The following is a 26,892-nucleotide window of genomic DNA, read 5'->3' as shown; positions in this document are numbered from 1 at the left end:
CCCATGAGCCACAACTACTGAGCCCGCCTGCTGCAACTACTCAAGCCCACGCACCTAGAGTCCATGTTCCACAACAAGAGAAGCCACCACAATGAGAAGCCCATGCATCGCAATGAAGAGTAGCCCCTGCTCACCACAACTAAAGAAAGCCCACACGCAGCAATGAAGACCCAACACAGCCAAAAATAAATAAATAAAATAAATTAATTTTTAAAAAACTAGGTTAAAAATATCAAATGTCAGCTAATAATATTCTTTTATTTTTAGAATGTCAGTAAAATTATTCTTCTAATAATAATTACAGAGGTTATATTCTTTGTGAAAAATAAAATAATGAACATATTTGGAATTAAAACTGTTTGGTGGCATTTTAAATTTATATTTAAATGTCAAAATAATTTTCTTCCTTTTGATTTTTTGAATAAAATATAGAGACCTCATAAATAAATACAATTTTCTGTTTATAAAGTAATGTAGCTTCTTTTCGTTGTTATCTTGATCTTTGTTTAGTTACCTCTGGTAAATGGAGTTAAGGCACTTGAGTCCTTAGGTCATACATAAAATCATTAACCTTAATTATTAGCCACATTCTGGGCTTTTATAAAATGAAGAGTGAAGGAATTAATAAAATTGTGATTGTATATGACCACTTTGCTTTCTAAATAAAAAGATACTTAGATGTTATATTTGTAAAAATAATACAAAAAACGCTTTCCAAGAAACTTCTGTTTTCAGAGAAAGTATGTAAAGTACCTGGAAACCTTTTTTTGTTTTACTTTGGAAACTAGGTAAATGCCGAGGTTCTTTGCGGAAAATAGGATAGACTGGACAGCTTGGGTGTGAATCTCCCAAGAGATTCCTCAAGAGGCCCACTGCCCCTATTGTGTTGCAGCTGGCCTGATTTTCCTGTTTATTTTACCTCCTGATTCTTGAAGCATTCTTAATGTTCATCATCTGATCTAAAGCTACATACATCACATTGTAGACATTAAATGGTAACTCTCTAAGGCATTTTAATCAAAGTTAAACACAATGACTGCCATTTCACCATAAGAAAAAAAAATGTTTGTAATAGTTGCAACTCTAGAACATAAGGAGTGAAGCAAATATGAAGGTAAAATGAAGTATTTCTCACTTAGAACAATATTTTATCAGTTTATATTTTTAGAAGTGTAGGTTACAAACTGGGATACCGTTCTTTGAAAGACTCTTTTGTTAAAAAACAATTTTATAAAAGATCTTAAACTAAAAAATATGTGAACTTCTAATTTTAATTGTATCTGAGAATGAAATTCAAAATATTTCAGAGTAATAGTTCTAATCACATGTATACTTTCTCTCAGTAAGTCAGTTGAACACGTTTTCTTCTTCTCCAAAAGATAGCTCTAGAAAGATTTTTTAAAATCCGCTGTGGCATTCCATTTTTTCTTCTAGTGCCACACCAGTTTCTGGCATCCTTACCCCCCTTTCTAGTTCTACTTAGGCCTTACCTCTGGCCCAGACCATTGCAGTACACCCTTAGCTGCCTTCCCTGCCTTGTAAACTCTCCTTATTCAAATTATCCTCTTCTCTGCTCTCAGATTAATACTGGTAAAACATATTTTCCTTGATCAATATCCAATATCAGTATCTGTCAAACTATTTTTTCTACCCTAAATTTAATTGGAAAAGCTGGCTCCTCCGTTAAACCAGCCATGATTGATTTCTGCCGTCATTGAACTTCTAGCTCATAGATACATGGCCGTTTTCCATGACCACATTGTGTCATAGTGATTTGTGTGTATGCCATATTCTTTTCAGTTGTCTGCTCATCAGCACATAACTGAGCTGCTGTGCTGGAAAATGCCCAGCTCAGTGCTTGTTCCATCAAAAGCAGTCAATACATTTTTATTGAAATTCTAAGGTTGTGTATTCTAGATCGGCAGGATATAGACAGGTTCTACAAAAATATTCTGTATCTTTCTACCTAAAACTGACTTTATCTTACAAAAAAATTTTTTATTAAAGAATCTTTTCTAATAAATAGTCAATTTTGAATAAATAGAATTGTAAGAATACGAAGGAATTCCCAAAACAGACTCCAACTGATTGTCACCTGCTGTTATTTTTTTAATGTTAATATTCTCATCGTTTTGTCAAATTTGTAAAAAATAACTTTCTAATCATCAAAGAGGAACAGGTTTCTACTTCATGCAGAGACAGAACGTCGAGTCCTTAATTTATTATTTATGGATCCCACGCCCTGTATGTTTTCTCACTGTGGTTGGTGCCTAATCCTTGAAGTCGATTCCACTCCACCTTATCTCAGTTCAAAGGTTCCCTCCTCAGGTTGCGAACTCTGTCTTGCCATCCATCCAGGTCCCTCGATGAATGAAAATCAAAAACAAAAACAACAATAACTTAAAAAACAAATTAAGAATTGTTAAAAAGACATTAAAAGCAGACAAGGAAGACATAGGATGTGTTTCATAGTGAATAATTGGGAGAGTGATTCAAAGACAATAAATACGAGGGGACTCGAGAGGCTCATTTACAAGTAGCTAAAGCAAGGGCTATGTTTATCCACTCTACTAGAAGACTGCATACCAAATGCTTTAGCAGTCATTAACTTTGATTAAAAAATAAATATAATAATTTTGAGAGACAGAGGATTAGCAGTGCAAGAGGTGTGTTTCAGGCCTCTGCATAATTCTTTTAACTTCCTACCATAGACTCCTCTCCAGGTCTGTCATGATCCCGGATTAGTGCACATTAGTGCCCACTACCATTTTTTAACAGAAGTCTCATTTTTAAGACGTTTAAGTTGGTATGGTTTGGCATGGCCAAGGATATTTTCATTTTATTCATGTCTATTCTTCTATTTTTTCCATTTTAAATTTATTACTAATCCTACAAATTGAAACAAGTTTCTTAACCTCCTGATGGGGAAAGGCAGTAAAACAAAACTTAACATGTCATGTAATTTTAAGATTAACTCAGCATCTGTTGCAAGGAATGGTCATTTAAGATCTTTATGATTGTTTATGACTACAGACTTACATGGAGTAGACATTATTGGCTGCATATCCTCAGCCAGTCTCCCATCCTTTTTTATGGATGAACGCACCTAGAAGCTAACATTTCTGATATTTACTTTCCTGTGCTTGGTTACAAGTGTGTTCTAGTCGTGAGAACCAATTCTCTTTAGAAGCTTCTAGAAAGTTTGTGGGGATTTTTTCCTAGGAGAAAATGAAATACCCTTCTAGCTACATTTGTGTGTTTTTAGGTAAATAGGGGCATTTTGTGACTGTGAAGGAATAACCTAAGACAAAAGCCAACATGCTGAGGATGAGAGAGCAGAAGAATTGAAAGCACTAGGGTCTTTGATGACAGCTGTGTGTTTGTATTTACCAACCTGGGAAACATTGCCTTCAGATTCTTGTTAATGTGAGATGATAAGCCCCTATTATGCAAACCACTTTTAGTCAGTCTGTTACTTGCATTCCCAAAGCATACTAAGTAAGACAAACTGAGTCCAAGTTTGGCAACTCTAAGATGGCAGCATACAAATGTGTGTAGGAGACAGTATTTCTAACTTCCTAGATTCTGAGTTCAGCCTTGTTTCCTGGGTTTTTTTGTTTGGATTCTGCTGTTCTGACTGGGTGTAGGTGACTTGTCTGTCCTTCTCTGCCACAAGTGACTTGTGTGGTCTAAATCTTTTCAGTATTTGTGCTTGTTATTTCCTCTAGGATCCTCTCATCCCACTACATGATAACTAGGCAAGATTTTAAAACATTAAATTTCAATTTATATGCAAAGAAAGTTTTTTTGAACTTGCGTAAGTGAAGCATGAGTTTACTTAATGATGTATTGGTATTTCTTGCTAGATGTCTAACAGCTTTGGGAATAAAAGTTGCTACGGCACTGTCATTGTACATAGTGATAATTTAGAAGGGATCTGCTTTATAATAATAAATCCAAGGTGAGAATCAGCCCTATACAGTAGGAAGTTTAAACATATCCGTAAGAGTCACATCAACTTACCGTAGAATTCTGACTCTGCCACTCTGATTGACACATAGATTTGGGTAAATTATTTTGCTACATTAGTCCAGATGTGGACATGTTGAATTGCTACCACTCTGAGAATATTATTTTGAGAAGTAAATGAGATGCTATATTTAAAGCACTAGTCATTGCCAAGCACACACTAGATGCCAAATATATGGTATATAAAGTCTTCAGAGCTCCCTGAAAATGAGACTGAGGTGAGAATTTTAGTTACTCTGTTAGCCCATTGATTCTGTTTATTCCATACCCATAGACTGTATGACCCTCTACACGTGTCTTGCTGTCTTACCATTGATCATAAGACGTCCTTTGGGAGACAGAATTTAAATCCATTTCTTTCAGTGTAAAACATAACATAAAGTATCAGTAATTGACATTACTATAGGAATACAGAGTTCATGCAGGTTAAAGCAAAAATCAGATACTAGATTGAACACATAATTGGAAACATCAGAGCATGTAGTCTGTGTCAAATCAAGAAATAAGAGGTAAAGTCAGAGAGATATGGTTTGGATTCTGAGATAGTGGAATTTCTCAGATATTTTGATCTCATAGTGGTGAAAGAGAAAATTATGAGCACCCTAGAAGATCTGTGATAAAAAGTTTAGATAGATGTTTGATAGCGTGTGTGAAGTAGCACTGCTAATTATAACTTATCTAGTTTTAAGAAATATCTGTATAACTCTTTGACCTACATTATTACAATCAATCAGGACCTATATTCTTTTCCTCCTTTGCAACCCCAATTTTAGTTCCACTATACCATCAAAAAAAAAACTGTTTCCCCACATCAGTAAAAAATGAATAAATTAAAAACAGAAATATTTTATGTAATAAATATATCTCCTATCTACCTTCCAGACAAAGATATATTCATTCCTATGGTATTTGTAATATAGTGTAAAAGTCTCCTGAACTTGCCATTATAAGACCCAGGGTTAGATATTTAATGTGTCTCTTACCAGCTGTTTGACCTGGGGAATATTTAAAACCTACATGGATCTCCACATATTCATCTATAAATAGTATTACCTGCTTCAGAGAATGGCTGTATTAAACAGGAACATATGTGAAAGCACCTAGTTATACAGAGCCTGACACAAAGTAGACACACAGTAGATGTTTGGTGAATCACACATTATTCTTAAATTTAGTGTTTATCATGTCCCACCTTTGTTTTCCCCAGCCTTGCAGAGAAACAGAATATTTATCCTGTAAAAATATGTTAGCCCTTATAGTAACTCTGCTTTCATTTATCTCGTCATATAGTAAAGTTAACCTCAGGGGTAGGAAATTTGTTTTACTATTTTTTCTTCTTCCTTCGTCCATAAGTTTTCTCTGTATTCCTCTCCATCCCCCCGTTGAATCTCTGTCTGTGAGCCTCAGCTTTGGCCTGCCTCCCCATATGTCTATGTATTTTTCTCGCTAAAGAAATTGTGTGGAATGAATACTAATTGGGTAGTAAATATACTTCTAGTAACAGCATTATGGAACTCAACATATAACAGTATGAGAATACAGATGGCTTGAGCATTGTGAGATATCATCGCTTCCGTGGGTTGGTGTGTGTAGTGCAGGGTATGCAGCACAACGATAAAGCTAGAAAATTAAAATGGATATTTCTGCTATAGGTCTACCAAATGAGAATGGATTTCTGCTAATGCAATGGATTGCAAAACAACTGCCATCACTACTCTAGGATTCAGTCTTGGAATCATGCCTGGAAATAATGCATTGGAAGGGTTATACGAGACTATGACCAAAATGAATTATTGCCACATTATTGGCAAATTCAGTGAGAAATTGGTTTTGCTTGAACTTTAAAGGAAGTATAGCAGTAGTTCAGATGGCCTCTATAGAGTTTCTTTTTTTCATTCATTCAGGTATTTAGAAAGTTGTTCTGTCTTTGATTCGCTTTCCTTCCCTTCTTCTTTCCTAATAGTATACATTTAGATTTCAGCTAATTCAATTTCTCTAAATCTAACCAATGTTGCAATATGTATGGTTTACATATGCAAATTGGTGATTACCTAAAATAATATTAATAATGTATATAATATGAAAAAACACTGAAAATATGTATTACATTATCAATAATACCATTAAAAAAGATATTTTAGTGTTCTTGCACTATATTTCTGGCATCATACCAGGTGATATAGAATTTCCAGAATATGACAAAAATAATTCTGTTTTCAATAGATAGAGTAGAAACTTTCAGATTCAGATTTATTTGTTATCAAATTACTGTTTTTAATCTTAATATTTAAAATATGTAATTGTTTATTGGTTTATGATGAATAATATTCAAGCATTAAGTACATACATATAGTATGTACATAATACAGTTTAATTACACATAGTTATACTATATTTTTTATCAATTTCTAGTTAGTATTTTGAATTAGAAGAATAATTGTGATATGGAATAACTAGATAGAAGAAACTAGTTGACCATGCAAATTTTGTAGTGACTCTCTAATATTAAAAAAGCAGTGTTTGTTTAATCACTATATAAATATATACATTATCTACATATATGCAATTATATATTTTTTCTCAATTGCAAAAATCAGTGCATCTGTGGACTAAGATGTATCACTATCATTTTCTTTAACTCTTCAATTTAGAATGTTTTACTTAATATAAAAGAAATAGAAGGTATGAGAACATGAGATTTCTTTTCTAATGGAAAGATATTTTCTGTTTAGTAAGTATATTTGGACATATTAAACTTTCAGAACGATTTGTTCTTCCATAATCCAAACCCAGCTGAAGAAAGGGTAGAATTCCTCCATGTTTCGGGAGCTCCAACTTCACTGTTCAAAAAGATTTCCAATTCAGTCTGAAGTGCCATCTGTCTCACAGCTGAAGATCATTAAGCTTCAGCAACATTCCCCTCTCTCAGTTCCTGATTTCTCCCAAGCAAGGAAGAGGTTTTACCTTTCCTTGTAGCAAATCACTCAGTTAGTAAATGAGTATATGCACTCATTTAAACTGCGAAATGCAGTGACTCTTTTTAGCTTAAAACAAAAGCAGCACTAGTGTCTTAACTATTGACCTTATATTTTGGTTGATGATTTCTGAATTTAAATTTTTTTAAGAACTAGTTTTCTACTGATTTTTGTCTAACAGTTTATGATCTTAAAAACATTATACATTGCAAAGGAAAGACACATTGTTGTTTTACTTTACCTGGCCAACATTGGCATAGAAATGATCAAAGACTTTCACAACAATTCAGTCACTTTGTTGGACTGCTGAGTGAGCACATTTGTGTAATGTTAAGGGAATGAGTTGGGCTGCATATTGTCACATACGGTTTGCATTATGAGAACAGAATGTTAATAGAAAAAAAAAAAAAAAAAGCACTGGGGAACATGAGCAAACTCCAGATTTGTTCCTCTGTGAAAGAACGTTTTGATTTCACCTCCACCAAGACAGGACTTCTTTGTAATGGTGTATATACTGCATTTTTATCATTAAGTAATGATTATCTGCTTATGATTCTGTTAGATGAGCTAAGTGGATAAATTCCAGCACTTAAAATGTGTTTATACTTTGCCAATATTTCCATAATTTAAAAAAATGCTTATTTTAATTTAGGCTTCTTATTCTCCATATTAATATTATTCTCAATCTTAATACCATAACTGAAAGCACAATGTTTGTAAAGTGTTCTTTGCTCTACACTTTGTAAAGAAGTTCACTGGGAAATGTACATTTTACCTCTCTTCTCAGTTTATTTTTTTATCTTTGATATCCCTTCTAGGGTGTACTAGGAGAAAGAGGAATAAAATTTAAATTGCATCAAGGCATTTCAAATCCACTGAAGCACTTGGTTTCTATGCAAGATAGAAATGTATGTCATAACATACAGTAAATTAAAGTTTTAATCTAAAAGCAAAGATAGATGGACCTCAATTTATGCTTTTAAATATTATGTTTAGAATACAATATTTCTCTAATGAGTAGAGTAAGTTTTAAAAAATAAAGATGTGTAGAATTGGGCTTCCCTTGTGGTGCAGTGGTTGAGAGTCCGCCTGCCGATGCAGGGGACACGGGTTCGTGCCCCGGTCCGGGAAGATCCCACATGCCGCGGAGGAGCTGAGCCCGTGAGCCATGGCCGCTGAGTCTGCGCATCCGGAGCCTGTGCTCCGCAACGGGAGAGGCCACAACAGTGAGAGGCCCGCGTATCAAAAAAAAAAAAAAAAAAGTATAGAATTAAGATGAATGGTTTTGTAATTATTTGAGTATTTTTATAATTTTGGACCATTAAAAGTAAGTATACACACTACAATATTTAATATATTCTAATACTCATATTTAGCTTTCTAAATAAAAGAAGGCTATGGACCAACCATTCTTGTAATTCCCAGACAAACTTGTTCTCTGTCTGATTGTCACTAAATCTGAAGCTTATGCTTTCGTGACTCCTCTTTTTATATGTTAAGAATAACGAAAGGAAAGCAAGCACCAAATCCAGAAGCAAGTGTGTGTTTCTGCAGAGAAATCGCAAAATCAGGAGGCTTTTCACCTCCAGGTCACTGGACTGAAAGCAGAGCTAGCTGACCAGGTTGTGCCTGACAGCAGTTTTATGATACAAAAATGCAAAATAAGGAGATGGACTCACATCACATGGTTCAAGTCTCCTTGTTAGATATTAAAAATGCCAAGGACTAGAAAGAGACTGTTTTCCCCTAACATATTTATAAACTTTTCAAACCCACCTTGCTTAAAAGTATTTTCTCATTTTATCTTCTGCAGTTCTCACCAACCAAGATTTTTATAGTCTAACTCCGAACTCTTCTACGCTTAAGTAGATCATGTGGCTGAAACAAACACACATACACACAAAAACTCATATGCTGATTAGTCTGACTTTATGTTTAGACTGAAGTCCTCATCAGATCATTACAAATGCCCAGAAATTCAACTGCTTTATCTCGTCAATTTGCTCTTTTCTTCGAGATGACTATTTTCCGACCCCTCTTCTTTTTTCCCTTCTTTAATCCTTACATCCCTTCATCTTCCTCACTCAGAGGTAAGAACTGCTTTTTATTTAACTGATAAAATACATGCAATTAGATGAGAAATTCCATATTTTTCTCACCACTAAATCTACTGAACTACCAAGGATTCTTATATGTTCCAATGACTCAGTCTTCCTTTCTGTTATGAGTGAACTACCTCTCCTTTTATCTAAGGACAGTCACTTCATTTGTGGATTCGACCATATTCCTTTATGAATGCCTGTTCAAGGAATTTGTTCCTGCATTTATCCCTTCTCTTTTCTGTATCATCAGTTTTCTCCCGTTAAAGATACTTTCCCATCAGCCTAAATACACATGCAGTAGTACCCAATTAATATCTATTCCTTGAGTTCATCACCCTTAAGTCCTGCCTTATTTCTTGTTTCCCATTATAGAAGAATTCCATGAGTTTCTCCACTTGCTTTCTCTACTCCCTCACTTCTTGTTCTCTCATGAACCAACACCAATCAAGCTGTCTTAGCTCCTTCACCCCTGAAACTAAAATGCAAAAGTCACTGATAGTTTCCATGTTGTGAAACCGAGAGCCATTTCTCAGATTTCCCCTTTGTAGACATGTCAGTATTATTTAATCTTCTCTTAATGAAAATTTCTTCATTTGTATGCCAGAAATGCACAATTTCTTGGTTTTCATTTGACTTCAGGGGCTGTTTCTTAACCATCTCCCAGCTTAATCTTCTTATTCTGCCTAATTTATAAAATCTGGCATGCCTGTGGGCTCAATTATCATTTCTCCATTTATACGCACTTCCTAGCTGACCTCATCATCTATAAACTGGTTACTTCACAAATTATATTTCTACTCCTACCCTGCCTGCCAGTCCCAGGCTCCTATATCTAGCCATTCACTCAACTTCTTAGATGTCTAATAGATATCTCAGAACTAACATATCTGAAACAAGTCTTGAATTCCATTTTCCAACCTTTGTTTCCCCAAGTGTCCCCTTCTCAATAAATGTACTATGAGTTACTCAACTAAAAAGAGAAAAGAAAGTTGTCCTTGAATTCCCTTTCTCTTACTTTCCGTATCCATCCATCAATTAGACTGGTTAGCTCTCTCTTTGAAATATAAATAAAAAAATATTGCAAAGGATCTGAAGACATGACACAGTGGAAAAAGTAACTAGAATTTCAAGAACTTTGTGGCAAAAGTTAAAAGAGAAATCTATAGCTCTAATGATTTCCATCTCTTGGGAGTGAAGATGTTAATGATGCTCAAGAATTAGAAAGAACTAGGATTAAAGTAGAACAAAGAGCACAAGTGTAGGGAGTGGGAAGATGTTCCTGTTCCTCTGAGATAAGATAGAAGATGAAGAGAATAGGCAGAGATTGATGACTGGGTATTTGGATCTCAACCTTAAAGTGGGTAATCACCATTGCCCAATTGACTAATGGAGATAGAAAAAAAAATGAGGGGGTATGAACGGGCTGACATCAATCATCTCAGTAAAGTAGGAGGCAAAGTTATCTCCTAGCATATGACTTGAAGAGGATAGAAAATATCTGAAACAGCTGCTACAAGGTATTAAAGGACAAGAAATAAAAGGAACACTGAGTAGCCAGGAGGGCCCAGTCTAGATGCCTCCTTTGTATGGAAGGTAATTTTTTCCAATCTTAAATGAGCTTTGGTATTTTCCTGTACTGAAGGGCAGGGGCGCTGACATCACCCCATAAATGTACCACAAGACTCCCTGTACCCTGGGTGACTGAATAAAGAAGAATGGCATGATAGTGCCAGCCTTGTACCAAGATTTATATATTGATAGCAGGTGAAAGGGATTGAACTAATCATACTCCTTAGGGCAGTTCAAAGTCACTGTCTTTCCTCTGATTTGTTACCTCTTATGCCCATTTTTTATCCCTTTCCCCCTCTTCAGCATACTCAGTTGTTTCATGTACATATTTTTTTGTTTGTAGTTATTCTTTTAAAATTGGTATTGTTTTGTATATAAGCATTGTTTAATTTGGGGGTTATCTGGTTCACCATCTTGTTTGTTGTAATCAGCATTGTTTCTAAGATCCACTCATTTTGATATGTGCACATTTAATCATCATTTTCAATTGACCATTCTACAGAGTACTTGATGTACCCCTGCCACATTTTGCCTGTCTCTTCTACTGGTGATAGACGATCAGAATGCCTCCAGCCCCTTACCACTTCAAACATTAATGAGATTTCTCACAGAAGTCCTTTGTGGACCTGTGAGAATTTCTTTGGGATGAATACTCAGGAAGAGTTTCTGAGTTATAGGGTATGTGAACATTAAATTTGTTTAAGCACTATAGATTGTTCTTCAAATGAGCCACGCTATTTATAAATTGTCCCCATTAATGCCTGAAGGTTACTATATCCTAGTTTTCTTCAACTCTCCTTGCATGTTAGAATTACCAGGAGTGTTCTTTAAAAATATCCAAGTCAGGAGCCTATATTCTGATTGATATAGACAGAGTGAATTTTTGACATGTAATAGTTTTTAATCTTCCCAGGTAATTCTAATGAGCATGTAGATATGAGAACCATTATTATAACCTCTCAACATCACCAATACTTGGCATTATACAATTTTCTAACTTTGCCAGTCAAATTAATATAAAGTAATATGGTTTAAATTTGGATTTTGGTGATTACTAATAAGTTTGAGCATCCGTTTATATGCTTCTTAGCCTTTTGGGTTGTTCAACAAATTGGTAGTTCTTATTGTTTGTCCATTTTTTGAGGGGGCAGTCACTGACTTTTTAAAATTGATTTTTAGGAAAGCCTTTGTATATTTTAGATATTACTTATTATCAGATTTAGAGAGAGAACATATCTGTTCTCAGAATTGTCATTTGTTGATTACCTCTTTCATGGTTACCTTTTCTTAAATTAAATCTTTAATTATGATGTAATCAAATTTATTTCTATTTTTGCATATTTTTTCAAGAAATTCTTTTCTTGCTCTATGTCAAAATGATATTCTTTTTGTATTTTCTTATATTTTATAGGCTTTTTTTTTCTTACTCATAAAGTTATTAACGCATTTGGATCCCAACTTTATGTAGTGTTAGGGATAAAATGTTTTTCCCCCCTCCGTATGAGCCAAATTTCTGAATACCATTTGTTAAAGAGCATATCCTTGGATTTATGATGTCCTCTTAATCATATATTAAGATTCTACCCTTGGGGCTTCCCTGGTGGCGCAGTGGTTGAGAGTCCGCCTGCCGGTGCAGGGTACACGGGTTCGTGCCCCAGTCTGGGAGGATCCCACATGCCGTGGAGCGGCTGGGCCCGTGAGCCATGGCCGCTGGGCCTGCGCGTCCGGGGCCTGTGCTCCGCAACGGGAGAGGCCACAACAGTGAGAGGCCCGCGTACTGGAAAAAAAAAAAAAAAAAGATTCTACCCTTAATCAGAATTAAGATCCCATCTTTCAGGGATATTTATGAACTCTTTATTCCAATCCACTTCTTGGATTTCCTGCCAATGTTATTACTGTTTTTATTACAATAATTTTACAATATATATATTTTTATATCACTTAGGATTCCTTTTTAAACTTTTTAAAAGGGTAATTTAATTATTTCTAAACATTTATTATATCATATAAATATTAGAATAAGTTTAGAAGGATGCTAAAACATATGGAGGAAATTTTATGTGGACATTTATATGGAAGAATAAATAATTTTAGAATAAGTTTAAAGTAAATTACTCTAAGTTTTATATGCAATGCATTTTCACAAGTTACTAAATCCAGTTGGAAATTTTGATTATATGTTTTGGATATATAAATTATTTGAGAAATAATTGATATTTTTATAACAGTAAGTTATGTTGTTCAGAGAAAGAAATATATCCATTTGTATAAATTATATTTGTTTATATATAAGTTTAAATTGTTTTCTCCATAGAAATCATAAGAATTTTTAATATTAATTTCCAAGATACTTTATAGTTTTATTCCTATAGTGAATAATATTTCATTTTTGATCATGCTAGCTATTATAGGTATAGAGTAATACTATTCATTTTAATAAGTTGATTTTGTATATGGCAATTTTGCTGAACTCTCAGTATTAATTCTAATAGGTATTCTGCAGATTTTAAAAGATGGGTAGTTATGTCATCTGTAATTAATATTAGTTTTTTCTCATCCCTTCCATTCATCACACTCATATCTTTTACTTTCCTGCTATGGCAGGAGCAAGTACCTTTGGTACCATGGTACAAGGTTTATTTTGCTCCCAGGCTTAAAGGTATCTTAATATTCTCCATTAAGTGTGATAGATGGTGAAGATTACCAAGTGAAGAAGATTGTCATCCTTTCTAGTTTGTTAAGGGATACTTTTTTTCTTTTTTATTCTGTAAAAGTTTTTTCAAACTGAAAAAAGTTTTTTGTGCATTTATTGAGTTAATTATATCTTTTCTCAATCAGCCTGTTGATGTGCCTAATTATATTGGCAAATTTTCTTATATTGAACAATCCTTGCATTCTTGGCATAAAGCTTATCACGATTATTATATTTATTTATTTATTTTTAGTTTTTTTTTTGATGAGTGTGGACCATTTTTAAAGTCTTTATTGAACTTGTTACAATATTGCTTCTGTTTTATATTTTGGTTTTTTTGACCACGAGGCATGTATGATCTTAGCTCCCGGACCAGGGATCAAACCTGCACCCCTTGCATTGGAAGGCAAAGTCTTCACCACTGGACTGCCAGGGAAGTCCCACATGATTATTTTAAATACACTATCTCACAGTAGCTGTGAAGAGTTGAATTGTGTCCTATCAAAATTTGTATGTTGAAATCCTAGCCCCCCAGTACCTCAGAATACTAAACAAGTACGTTTTCAGTGGTAATAACTCTGAAGCATTGTTTGTCTTCAATATAGTTATTACTCCCTCACATTATATTATATTATAGTTACTCCATATAACATTCATAGTTCAAAGTTCTTTTCTTTCAGTATACCTTGGAAATATTGCTTACTTGTCTTTTTTGCATCCTTTGTTACTGTTATGAAGTTTATTATTAATTTGGTGCTTGTTGCTATTTAGGCAGTCTATTTCTACCTGCATGTACTGTATATTTTGTCTTGCATTTACTATTCTAAATTTTAGAATAGTATAAATATGTAAATAGTATAATATGCTTAAGTAAATAGTATAATATGCTTAAGTCTGAAACTTTCAATTTGACATTTTTCATAATCAATTTTAATTCTGTGAAAATCCAATTCATAATTTTTTTTAACTGTATCTTTTCTCTCTCTTTTTATTTTTCTTTCTGGTATTCCCAGGATCTAGATTTTGGTACCTTTATTTCTATCCTCTAACTCTCTCAGTATTTCTTTGATATATCTCTTCACTCCTTTCTGTAGTCCTCTAGGAGAGTTTCTACATTTAATCTTTGTGCTCAGTAATTCATCTATATATTTTACCTGTTCTGGAACTTAGTCCATTTTTATGGCTTTTTACAATTTCAGACATTATATTTTCATACTAACATTTTCCATTTGGTTCACTTATTAATGACTTCTTACTCTTTTCTCACTTACAAATATTTCCTCCTTTGTCCTTAGGTAGATACTGTCTTCATTTCCTTCTATTCTTAGAATTTTGTTTCTATGAAAAGTTTAACCTAGATAAAGAATATTTGCCTTATTAGAGTAAATTTTTTCTTCATGTTTTTGGTAATGGAACAATTACAGTGTTTGCTGGACTCCAGTCTGAAAATATACATGGCTTTATCAAATTATTCATTAATTTATATTGTTTCAGCAAATATATTATTTCAATAGATTTCTTCCTGTTTCACAAAGGAAATAGTTCTTTTGTCAGAGAATCATCATGGTTATTATCATTATAAGCTTGTTTATAATGTTTTCTTTGATGAAAAATTAAGTGCATTGTCTTTATTTGCATAATTAATCACAATCCTGTACTATACATGTAATAAGGTAAGATTATAGCTTTGTTAATCGGATTACTAAACAATCTTAGAAATTTTCCTAACAAAATATCTTCAAATTAGTTGTACATTTTCAACAGATTCTGGGAGCTAATATATATGTTTGTATTACAATAAAATGTATATTGTTTTAGAAAACTTAATTTGTTAATTCACTTTGTAATTAAACAGATATTTACTCTGGGTATGAACTAGATGCTGCTAGGGATGCAAAAATAACAAAATTTTTAAAACTAAGATTCATTTACTTTTCTAGGATTCCAAAATGATTTTGCAATTCATTTGATGCTGAAATGAAAGCACCCATGAGTTCAAGAGAATGAGAGGGCTAGCTCCATTTGAGTAGATATATTCAAATGAGAGTTTACAAATTAATTAAATGAAGTAGGTTGATGTTAGTTGCCAGAACTCCTTGTGAATATGATTAAATGGGGTGTCAAATAAAAAATAAATCCAGATTTAGATAAGGAGAGACCTATTTGAAAAGATTACTGCAATAAGGGGAGTGGATGATTGTGGTAGGGAGAATATGCCAAGCATAAGATCAGCAGGCCTCTCAAAGGCTAGGCAGAAAAGGGCTTTCCTCTTAATAAGGAGGAGTAACCAAGGCTGGAAAGAATGGAATGTGGGTGGGAAGGTAGGATGAGTGAGGATGGTACAACTGGGGACAGTAGACCAGAGAATGTTTTACTCCGAGGTCAGCCTCTTCTTAGAAGAGACTATGAAGGAAGGGTTGAGGCTGCTAGGCTGAGAGTGGGTCAGTGGAGCCTGGGGGAAGGAGAGAAGCTTAGCTAAAGTTTGGTCAAATCAAGGTAGCAGGTCTTTTGTCCAGATTGGTCAGTGGCACAAACAGTTCAGCTAATCACTAATGAAGCAAAGAATGGGAATTTCGTGGGTCAAAGTCTGGCCTTGTCCTGGATAAACAGGGGAGTGCCCTGAATCTTATCTAAGTCATGTAGGGAAGGGTGGTTCTTTGTAGCAAGCCATTTCCAGAACACAGAGGGATGGGGGATTTCCTTAACCTTTGTTATTTTCCAGGGTTGTAGGGCTAGGGTAAAGTTCAACGTGGTCAAGATGGTGATGAAGATAAAGAGATTCTGAGGAGAAATGTTTTGGCAGCTATATGGGAAAGGCTGGTAGAAAGCCCACAGGAAGGAGACCAGCAGATTTAAGATTATCATAGTCCCACTAAAGTTAAAAATAGGAAGTTTTGATTGTAGTCGCACAGGCAGAATGCATTAACTGTGGTCAAAGCAGTATTGCGTGTAGGCAAGTATAGTGCCTCTAAGAGTAACAGTAATGACTCTAACAGTAAGGAAAGCATAATTTTCGAGTGGAGATATTTGGAGGCTCTGTTTTGGAGGATTAGATTTCCTTCCCATCAATTCCCTCCTAACTAAGCCACTAACATTGTGGGATGCTCTAGATATCAGGTGAAAAGATATGAGAAGTTTCTTCCAGGGCTGATGTAAGAACTGGTAAAAGGAATAATTTCCCTCTGTCTCTCTGTCTTAAAACAAAACTGTATAAAGTGATTAAAATGGCAAATGTATGCACATTTATAAATTCCTGATTGTTAGAATTTAATGTAAAGATAAAAACTGCTTACCATACAAAATGTCAAAAAAAAGGTCACATTAAAGCAAGGCATTTAAATGAAAAAATCCTTTCAAGTGAAATACCCTAATAAAAGGAAGAAAATTTGAAACTGAAGTAAAAATTTTTATATTATTGCTTTGTCTGTAGAGATCAACTGAATCTTAAAACAATATATATTTTACAAATTCTAGTCTTAAAATCCATTGTGTTGAGTCCTAGACTATAATAGCATTAATTGAGCAGTCAAGCTGTTTTATTCTAGTCTTTCAAAGGAATTCAGACAGTTTTGCCAAAGATAATGTTACCTCAGTAATGGGATCCCACAAGTTCTCACTCACAGTTAGGATATGGATATCAAAGTGTTTGGTGAAATGATGAAAACAGCAGGTCTAAAATGATATAATTCTTTTGTGTACAATCAAAATAAAAAGGAGAGACAGTGTATTGTGTGTTTTAAAAAGGGGAGAATGTTGAGTAGGATTTGTACAAAGAACTTCATAGTCTAACCTTTAAAATGAAGCTAAACCTAGGTTACGTTTAGGTGCACATATAGGAGAGCCATGTGTATTCTTTTGTAAATAATGTTTGTTTCAATAGTTTGTCTTTAAAAATATTTCTCTTAGCATAATTTATTTATTGTTGTGATTATTTCATTTTAGAGAAAGGTAACTGACCTCCCATTAAGAACATAAGATAACCCAGGGAAAGAAATAGTTCATTGATCATTGGTTGAAGTCCTCATGAAAAATCTCAATCTAGTTATTGAAACACACTGCTACAAGTCTGCCAAAGTATAGCTCAGGATTTTATAGACACTTGTGGAAGTATATTGGGATACTCATCATACCCCTGGGATTGCTCAGGTGGTTTGAGATTTCTGCTACATCTCCTTCCCTGGAGCTTTCTCTCTTTTGGTTGAAAGGGCACAACCTTATTCTGGAGGGGGTGAGTGGTGGTGCCACCACCAGGCTGATACTCAGTCCCTGCACACGGAGTTTTGTGGTATCCCAGCTTTGCCATAATTATTACCTGGATACTACTGCACAGTGCTTAGCTCTGGAAATGACTTTTGAATATACTTCATTCAAATCCTCTTACAATAGAAAATGTTATTGTTAGAATAAAGTGGTTCAAATTTCATAGCTTTCAGTGTCAGTAAGAATAGGCTGTATGTGCCCATTTTTCTTTTTGATTCATTGTAGCCTTTATTTTGACCTCGCTCTTGGCATTGGAAGAAATTCAGGCCCTTTTTATTTTGTTGCATAGACCTGGTATTTCTGGACCTTATATGTCAAGATTTTCTCATATATAAGCCATTCTGAAGAGTTGGCCACATTATCAAGTGCTAAAGCTGTCCTTAGTCCTTCCTCCCCTCCTAGTCAAGGGTGTTGCATAATAGTCTAGTTGGGACCCTCAGGGAGGGCCAGTGGGTGGATCCCAGAAGGCGATTAGCAGTGTGGCTAGGAGCCCTCTGCTCTAATCAGCATGTGCCACACGTGCTCTGCCCTACAACCTGAAACCCTTCCTCCCGCCTCACCTTTAGCCTTTGCCCATTTGGGAAGTGACTGTTCACATACACTCTGAAGCTGCCTCTCTGAACGAAACAGCCATTCCATGCTTCCTCCTCTCTCTTTCAGAGATATCTACTTCTTTTATAGGGCTCGTCCCTATCCATGGAGCCCCATACCATTCTCACCTACCTGTCAAAGATGATAAGTTCCTTGAAGGCAGGGAGCCTGTGCTACTTATTTTTACTTTTCCACTCCTATAATGCTTGTCGAATAACGTGGTCTTGAAATGTATCTTTTGGAAGGGTGAAGGATTTTTTTATGAGTGTTAAGAGATACGGGTTAATATTATAAAAAAATGAAAATAACGATAAGCATTTATATCCCAAGTTAAGGAATTTCAGAAAACCCTAATGCGGCTATTTCTTAGTAAATTATAAATGTATAGCCTCTTAAACACGTATCATGTGACTTCTCCTTCTGTGAAATGTCTCAGTTTGTGCACTGGTTAGTTTTCTTGGCTGCACTCAGTAATGATCTACAAAAGCAAAGAGCCCTTTGCAAATTACAGTCCTACAATACAATGAAGAAGAATATTATAAGATGTCTTACAACTGGGAGTTTTAAGCAGAGAACCTTTACAATAGACACTAGTTAGATCCTTAAGAGTGTCAAAAATGAGCTGAGTTCTCCCAGGAGGATTTTGGAAGTTTCCTTTACCATGGCAAGCAATGAAGTTGCAATTGTTAGCAACTGCTTTAGAGTATTTAGCAATGTGGAGGAGTTAATGCAGGATCTAAAATTGTCTGACATCATCTCAGGATTACCTTCCTGGATTATATATTCAAAAAGCACACAAAAGTTTTGAGAGTAAGAAAATGCATCTTATATGCACTCACACGAGAAAGAACTTTTTTTTTTAACTTCACCTAATTTACCATCCTACAGAGAACTAAACCTAATGATTAGTCTTCATTATTTTAACATCATCTCTGATCTCTTAGTGAACAGGATTTTAAGGTGATGTATGACATATTAATGTGAACCGTGTTTTAATCAATACTGAGTTTTTTTTTTCTTTTAACCTTGAAAGAATTCAAGGAAAATTTGATATTAAATGTACTCATAAGGATAAAAATGAAATTCAGAGCCAGCTGCTTTACAGCTTTTAATATTCATACCATATAGAGTTTCTTTAGTCATAACAGTGTGACAGTTTTTTAAAACAAGAGCTTGGGCAGCAGGTTGCAAAGCAGGAAACTGCCATTCATTAAAAAGTCACCCTAAACTTCTTCTAAACTAAATTATAAATATCTGTGGATTTCCTTTGGTGAATAGTTTTCAAACTTGGATATGCTGAATTTATTTTAGAAAAATGATTGTTGGCTTCAAATTTGTTTTAAAATTAGGCCTAAAAAGGTTAAATTTATAGAGTAAATGAATACCAAGTGGCCTCATGGTGTTTTGTCAATGGGATTACTGATTTTTACTTAAAATTTGGGATTAAAAGAATTCATCTAATGGCATCTGCCATTAATGTTTATAATGTATTAAAATTTTTTATTTGGAGATTTAAAACCCCCAATTGGCTTTAAACTTGGCGTGGTAATATTTCAATACATTATGAATAATTTATGAATTATGAGTTTTTTCCTTGATCACGTTTAAATATTCCATTTGTATTTTGAATATAGCCAGACTTACTTACTTGCCTCTGGATTCTTAAGAAAGATAAAAGCAAAAATGTATATAATAGTTTTTTATAAAGAAATTCAAAAAGGGCCTTAGGAAAAAAAAAATCACTTACCTTTCCCCATATATAATTAGATTATCTGTTTCTTCTTGATCAAGCTTTGACCTTTTTCATACTTTAAAGATGCTGCTCCTCTGTCTTCTAGTTTGCAGGGTTTCAGATGTGAAAACTGTTGCCATCCTAATCTTTGTTCCTCCGTACTTGTCTTTTTCTCTGGCTGCTTTTAAGATTTTCTCTTTGTTCTTAAATTTGAGCAATGATTATGATGTGTCATGGTGTTGTTTTCTTTTTGTTTCTCATATTTGGGGTTTAAGCTTGTTGACTCTCTGGGTTTTTATTTTTCGTCATTTGAAAAATTCTCAACCTTTATTTCTTCAAATATTTTTCTAACTCTCTCCTCTCCTTCAGGGACTATTCAACCACTTGAGGTTTTTCCATAATTCAGTGATCCTCTGTCTCTCCCTCCCTCCCTCCCTCCCTCCTTCCTTCCTTCCTTCCTTCCTCCTTTCCTCCTTCCCTTCCTTTCTCCCTCCCTCCCTCTCTTTCTTCCTTCCTGCCTGCCAGCTAGACTCTTTCCTGTGTTGCATTATAATTGCTATGTCTGTGTCTTCAATTTCACTACTCTTCTGCAATGTCTTACCTGCCATTAATCTCATATAGTATATTTTTTATTTTATACATTGTGGTTTTCATTTCCAGAAGTTTTATTTGGGTGTTTTTTTGTATCTGTTTAATCTGTCTCCTAGCTTCTTGAGCATATGGAACATATCTAAATGTCCTTGCCTACCACTACCATCATCCAGGTCATTTGTAGATCAGTCTTGATTAATTTTTCTTCCCATTGTGGATTTCATTTTTCTGCTTCTTTGCATGTGATTATATATATATATATATATATATATATATATATATATATATACACACATATATATGACCATACACCCCCCCCCCACACACACACACACATTTTATTGCATACCGAGTATTGTGAATTTTACCATGTTGGGTGCTAATTAACCTTAAAATCATTTTGAGCATAGTTTGGGATATAGAGAAGTTACTTGGAAATAGTTTGTTTCTTTTGGGTCTTGTTTTAAAAGATTTGTCAGGTGAGGCCAAAGCAGTATTTATTCTAGCCTTAATTTTTCCCTACTGATAAGGTGAGACTCTTCTTAGTAATCTAACTGAAGTTCTGTGAATTCAAAATTTTCCTTCCTTGCTGTTGGTTCTTGTGTGAGCTACAGGCACTGTTCTCTCTAAATTTTGTGGGTGGCTCTTTCCTCAGTCTTGGGTCGTTATCATTACTCAGTTCAATTGTAAGAAGGATTTTTTGCAGGTATCTTTATTGCTTTTGGTAGAGTTCTTTCCTCTCCAGTGCTCTTGACTGCAAAATAAGCATCTTCATTTCACCACATTCTCAGCAATATCTCCAAAACTCAGGGAGATTGCTGGGGTTCAACTGAGTTCCACATCCCTGGACCATAGTCTGGAAACCTTCTCCATGCATTAAACCAGGGAAGTCATAGGGCTTACCTTGTTTTTCATTTCTCATGGATCACTGTCCTTTGTTGCCTGATGTCTAATGTCTTAACAGTCATTGTTTCATACCTCTTGTTTCATTTTTTAGGTGTTTCAGATGGTAAGAGAAATATAGCCTCTGTTACTCTGTCTTGGCCAGAAGCAAAAGTGTCTAAATAAATCTACATAGCTGAATTTAAAATATGGAAAGGTGTCAACATAAATTTCTGAGGAAGGTTTGGATTATTTATTGAATGATACTGGTTCTTTTTTTTTTAATGCCATTGGGAAATCAGTGTATGTTTTCATACCATATAGCACTGTTAATCTTAAAGAGTTTTATATTTTAAAAACAGGATTATAAAAAGTATAGCACATGCAAGTACACACAGAGACACACAATATTCAATAGTCAATCCCGGGGAATGTGAAGTTGAATGAGTGTTGTCATATAACTGATGGCCATGTAAATTGTTACAACCCCTTTATGTTTAGTTAAAAAAAAAAATAGAAAACCTAAATAGTAATACTTTATACTTAGTGATTTTTACTCTGTGATGCTATTTTATGGGAAAAATGAATAAAAGATAATTTTTATGTAAATTATTCCCTTTGTATATATTTAGCTAAAATTTAGAAATAATAGTTGTTTAATGATAGTGTAATGATGCATCCATGTGTATATAGTCACCAAAACAATCTTTACGAAAAGTTTATCCAAATGGAAAGATTTATATTATATTGTAAATGGAAGTAAAATCAGTTTATATAGAACTTATATTTCTTAGCTTATTAATGTGTTAAGTTGATAATGACATATCTTATTATGTCAACTGTAGAGTGTATTAAAACATGTATTTTTGTTGTTGTTTTTAAATTTATTTATTTATTTTATTTATTTTTGGCTGCGTTGGGTCTTCCTTTCTGCGAGCGTGCTTTCCCTAGTTGCGGAGAGCGGGGGCTACTCTTCGTTGTGGTACGTGGGCTTCTGATTGCGTTGGCTTCTCTTGTTGTGGAGCACGGACTCTAGGCACGTGGGCGTCCGTAGTTGTGGCTTGCGGTCTCTAGAGTGCAGACTCAGTAGTTGTGGCGCCTGGGCTTCGTTGCTCCCTGGCATGTGGGAACTTCCCAGACCAGGGCTTGAACCCTTGTCCCCTGCATTGGCAGGCGGATTCTTAACCACTGCACCACCAGGGAAGCCCAAAACATGTATTGTTATACATTAAATAAGTGTAAGTATATTGAATGCCAACTTAGTGTCATGAACTGTACTATATACATGAGCATAGAGAAGGGAAGTAAGATCCGTTTTACAAAGAAGTGTAGAGTGCCATAGGATCAAATAAATAGGCTAAAGAATGGTGTCTGGAAAGTGAAATTATTGTTTTTTAGTTATATTACAAGAATGGCTTATCTGATATTCATTGACATTTATATCTATATGTTTTATAAGCAGGCAACAATCCTTCTGGTGTTTTAGAGTCATAGAGTTGTACTGTTATTTTATATTCTTCTTATTTGGCCTACTGAACTTTATACAATTATTCTAAGGTTTATTACTTTTTGTCTATATGTCCCCAAAGAGTTTATATTATATTGTTCTTAATTTAAAAAGCACAATATTATTTAATTTCATGGATTTTAAAATTATATAGTATTAAATGCCTTTATATTTTATGGTCTGCTATTGTTGAAAATGTCTACCTAAAAGTGATGAGATTTGGGTAGTGAAGAGGCATACTGAATTTGATCTGCTGATTAATCGACATCATGGTATTGGTCTCTTTATTCTTCCAGAGAAGTTGAATCTTACATTTGGATACATTATATTCCTTTTCTGCTAGTTTTTGATCTTCACTTATTCCTTGAGGATATGATCAATTAATAATCACGTCTGTTAGGTTCTAGGTGAAGAGTAACTCTTGGGAGAATACAGAATATATTTTGTCCTTATTGTATTTCTTTGCATCTTGCAGAGTGCCTGGAACTGGAGATCAATAAATAATTTCTGAGTGAATGAATAAATTAATTGTAGAAAATGAAGTCATTTTAATTGTTACATATATATATATAATAGTAATATCTTTCATACCATAGAAAATAAACCATGTTATATTGTTAATATACATGGAATAATTATCTTGGCATTCTAATTCTTAAAATGTATTCTCTACCTATCTTGTATTAATAGCATATATCATGAGAAGATGAGTAAAGTATGGGGTGAATAACAGATTGATATTATTGTGTCATTATCTAAGTTTACTAAGCAGTGCCTAGTAATATTTTATAATTCAATTAACTATTTTAATTTTTCTTGGGAGTAGAAGTGCAAGGACAGAGATAGCAGTAATTTCACTACAATAACAACTTTATGATAAAGATTAATTTCTCTGCTGTGCTTCAATTGCTATGTAGATTTATGGAGAGTGTTACGGACTGAATGTTTGTGTCCCCTGCAAATTCATATGTTGAAGCCCTCTCCCCCAGAGTACAGGTATTTGGAGATAGAACCTTTAGGAGCTAATTAGGTTTAGATGAGGTCACGAAGGTGTGGCCCCAGTGATGGGATTAGTGTCCTCATGAGAACAAGAAGAGAAAAGAGTGCCCTCTCTCTTTCTGTGGCCCATGCCACAGCTATTTGGCTGTGAATGTGCACTATTCTTCAAGACTAGGAATGAATGATCCTGAAGGTGACTTGGAGATCATCAAGGCTCCTTCCTTGGCTTCAGGGGTGGGGAGTGGGAGGTATGCAATTGCCTTGGTTTCAACAGATAGGCAGCAGCTGTCTGGAGCATCATGGGACACAGGGCTGCCAAGCATAGCCTGATTGTGGGGGTTGGCATGACCCCCATTTATATCAGAAGACTTCTGTTTATCCACCACTGCTGTTAATGATAACCCAAAACATTACCACACTTCTTGCCAACAAGCTCAGGGAAAAGTTAACCTTCTTTATTCTTAAATTTGAAGGTAAATATAATTAGTGAAAGATGTATAATAGGAAAAAAGACAAACAAGTTAAGGAACTTTGGAGGAATTTCATTTGATATATTGTTCTTATCTGCTGTGCCACTCATAATATTGAGTATTATGTTTATTCTTGCCCATTGTCCTTCAGAATATTTTGAAATATTGTTTTTAAACATCTAGAAAATTTAAAAAGACTTTGTGATTAAAATAATTTACATAAAAGAGGTTGGTCAACATTCCTTTATTTATGCTTTACTATTTTCTTAATTTTATAGGATATAAAGTGTGATTGAACTGAACATCTATTTGGTTGATCCTCATCATGAACCGTGCTTTTAGCAGGAAGAAAGGTAAGTGTGTCCACTAAAGACCTGGGAGTCACTTCAATATTACTGTTCAAATCAAGCAGAGATGTTAAAAAATCACTTTTTCCAATTATCAAACCATGTGACTCTAGAATGAAGTTAGAGTTGCAAAAAATAAAGTGATCTGACTTAGGAAGTTGGTCCTAACTTCACTTTTCATAGCCATAGTACTAAATTCCCTGAGCTTACATGGGCTATAGTGTTTTAAATTCACTCGTGTGTGTGTGTGTGTGTGTGTGTGTGTGCATGCACTTCACTTTTTATTGAATAATGAATAAGGATTCATGATAGGTGAATTGATAGCAAGAGGCCAAATAAATTTGCTATTAATTTTAAAGTAGGAATTTAAAATAAGTATAAATATATCGTACTGATAATATAAATATTATCAGTACAGAAATTTTTTTAAGGGGCAGGAAAACATGGTATTTGGCAAAATATTTCTTGATACACTCATAGGAAAGATAGAAAAATTTGATCGTTTTATATAGTTCAGTAAAGTTAAAATAATGTATCCTTGCCCTTCTAGAAGGAGTTCTCTAGTGGTGGGCACAGGGCTCTCTCCTGTTTAACATGCTGTCAATGACCTGGGAGAGAATACTTAAACGATGCCACTCAAGTTCTTAGGTGATTGAAAGTAGGAAGAGATAACTGATGTGGTAGGATTACAGGCATATGGGGGGGGGGGGGAATGACTAGTTAGGTCATATTCCACACTGTAAACTTAATACGATATTGTAAATTGCCAAACATGGGTCCAGAACCTCTAACACCTCTATACTTATTTGTATATTGTTATTATTTGGAAGATGCACCTTAATTGATGTGTGGGTAAAACATGGCTGAAGAATAAAGTCATCAGTGTGGTTATCAAAAGTTCCAGTTCATTTTCTAATGGATGAATAATGAACAGTCTTGAACCAGGAAATAGATTGTTCTGTTCTACTCCATGCCCTCAGGCACAGTGTGTTCTTGCTTTTAAGGATGAATTGACACACTGTAACATGCCTTGTTGAGAAAGGCTGAGATGACTTCAGGACTTTCAACCATGCAACAGGAAGCATGGCTGAGAGCCCTTGGTGTGGCCTTGCAATTTTTGAAGACCTATGAATGTTTGAATGCTGTCATTTGGTCATGGAACTAACTTTAATAAAGGACAAATGGGTGTAAATTATAAGGTCATTGATTAAATGTAGGAAAAATATTCCAACAAGGTTGTGCCAAAGTATAATGGAATTATTCAAAGTATTACCTCTATTTTTTACTGAAATGAGAGGTGTTCAAACATTTGAATGTGGTACAGAGGATTAATGTGTTCAGTAGGGATTTAGGTAATGTGAAGAACTTTCAGGCACTTTTCAACCCTGGGAAACTAGGAATTTATTATTTTACTTATTTTTTCAGAATAAGAGGATGGCAAAATGACATTTATTGTGGTCTGTAGCTTGCTTCTGATTTAAAACATATACCAAAAATAAAATCATCCTTCTTTTTATTCCCTTTACTAGTAAAAAATCTAGAAATAATTCTCTGATATATAGAAGTATTTTTAATAAGACAATAAAAACCTTACATCACAACTCATCACTTTAAACACACTATCTTGTTTTTTTAAAGACACTTCAATATCTTCGCTTCTTTTTATTTGCTTAGAATTCCCTTTCCCATGGTTTTAAAATTGAAACTTCACATTTCTAATTTACTCTTTATTTGAAGGGGATTTGGAGTGGTTTTTCACTGAGAAATCCCAAGTATTGGAGAGTAAGATGAGTAACTGGTGATCGTATATTTGTCTCACTTGAAGACAGTGGGAGTACAACCATGAAAATGAGAGTGATCTAGAGAATCAAGAAGCAGAAACTTATTATTTCCTGCTTTGCTGCCTTCTCTTTAAATTTCTTTTGACTTCTCTTATTTTTCAAGTCTAGTGATTACATATCAGAAAATTATTGATCAATATTTCACTCCAGTTCAGTTAGAACCTGATACTGGGAAGTTCTACCTTAAGTTCACCAGTCACTTCACACTCTCTCATTTATTACAGTTGTTAAAAGAAAACTTCTTGGAGCCTGTGCTCCTAGTTTCAACCAGTAGCACTATTTGTTGAATTTTAATTTGACATGTA

At 34.4% G+C, this 26,892-nt stretch overlaps 1 protein-coding gene across 1 annotated transcript in view; it reads left to right on the top strand.

Annotated features, from left to right (window-relative positions):
- Positions 1-26,892, top strand: part of GULP1 (GULP PTB domain containing engulfment adaptor 1) — a gene marked incomplete at its 3' end in the record, with an annotated part of 194,025 nt that overhangs the window by 56,218 nt on the left and 110,915 nt on the right. The window contains exon 3 of the mRNA XM_079710188.1: positions 24,678-24,752. Within this exon, the coding sequence (XP_079566314.1) occupies positions 24,725-24,752 (28 nt within the window). The 5' untranslated portion in view covers positions 24,678-24,724. The remainder of the gene's footprint in view (positions 1-24,677; positions 24,753-26,892) is intronic.

Source organism: Hyperoodon ampullatus (genome assembly GCF_949752795.1).
Source record: "Hyperoodon ampullatus genome assembly, chromosome: 8".
Lineage (NCBI taxonomy): Eukaryota > Metazoa > Chordata > Mammalia > Artiodactyla > Ziphiidae > Hyperoodon > Hyperoodon ampullatus.
This window is presented reverse-complemented; position numbering and strand designations above follow the sequence as displayed.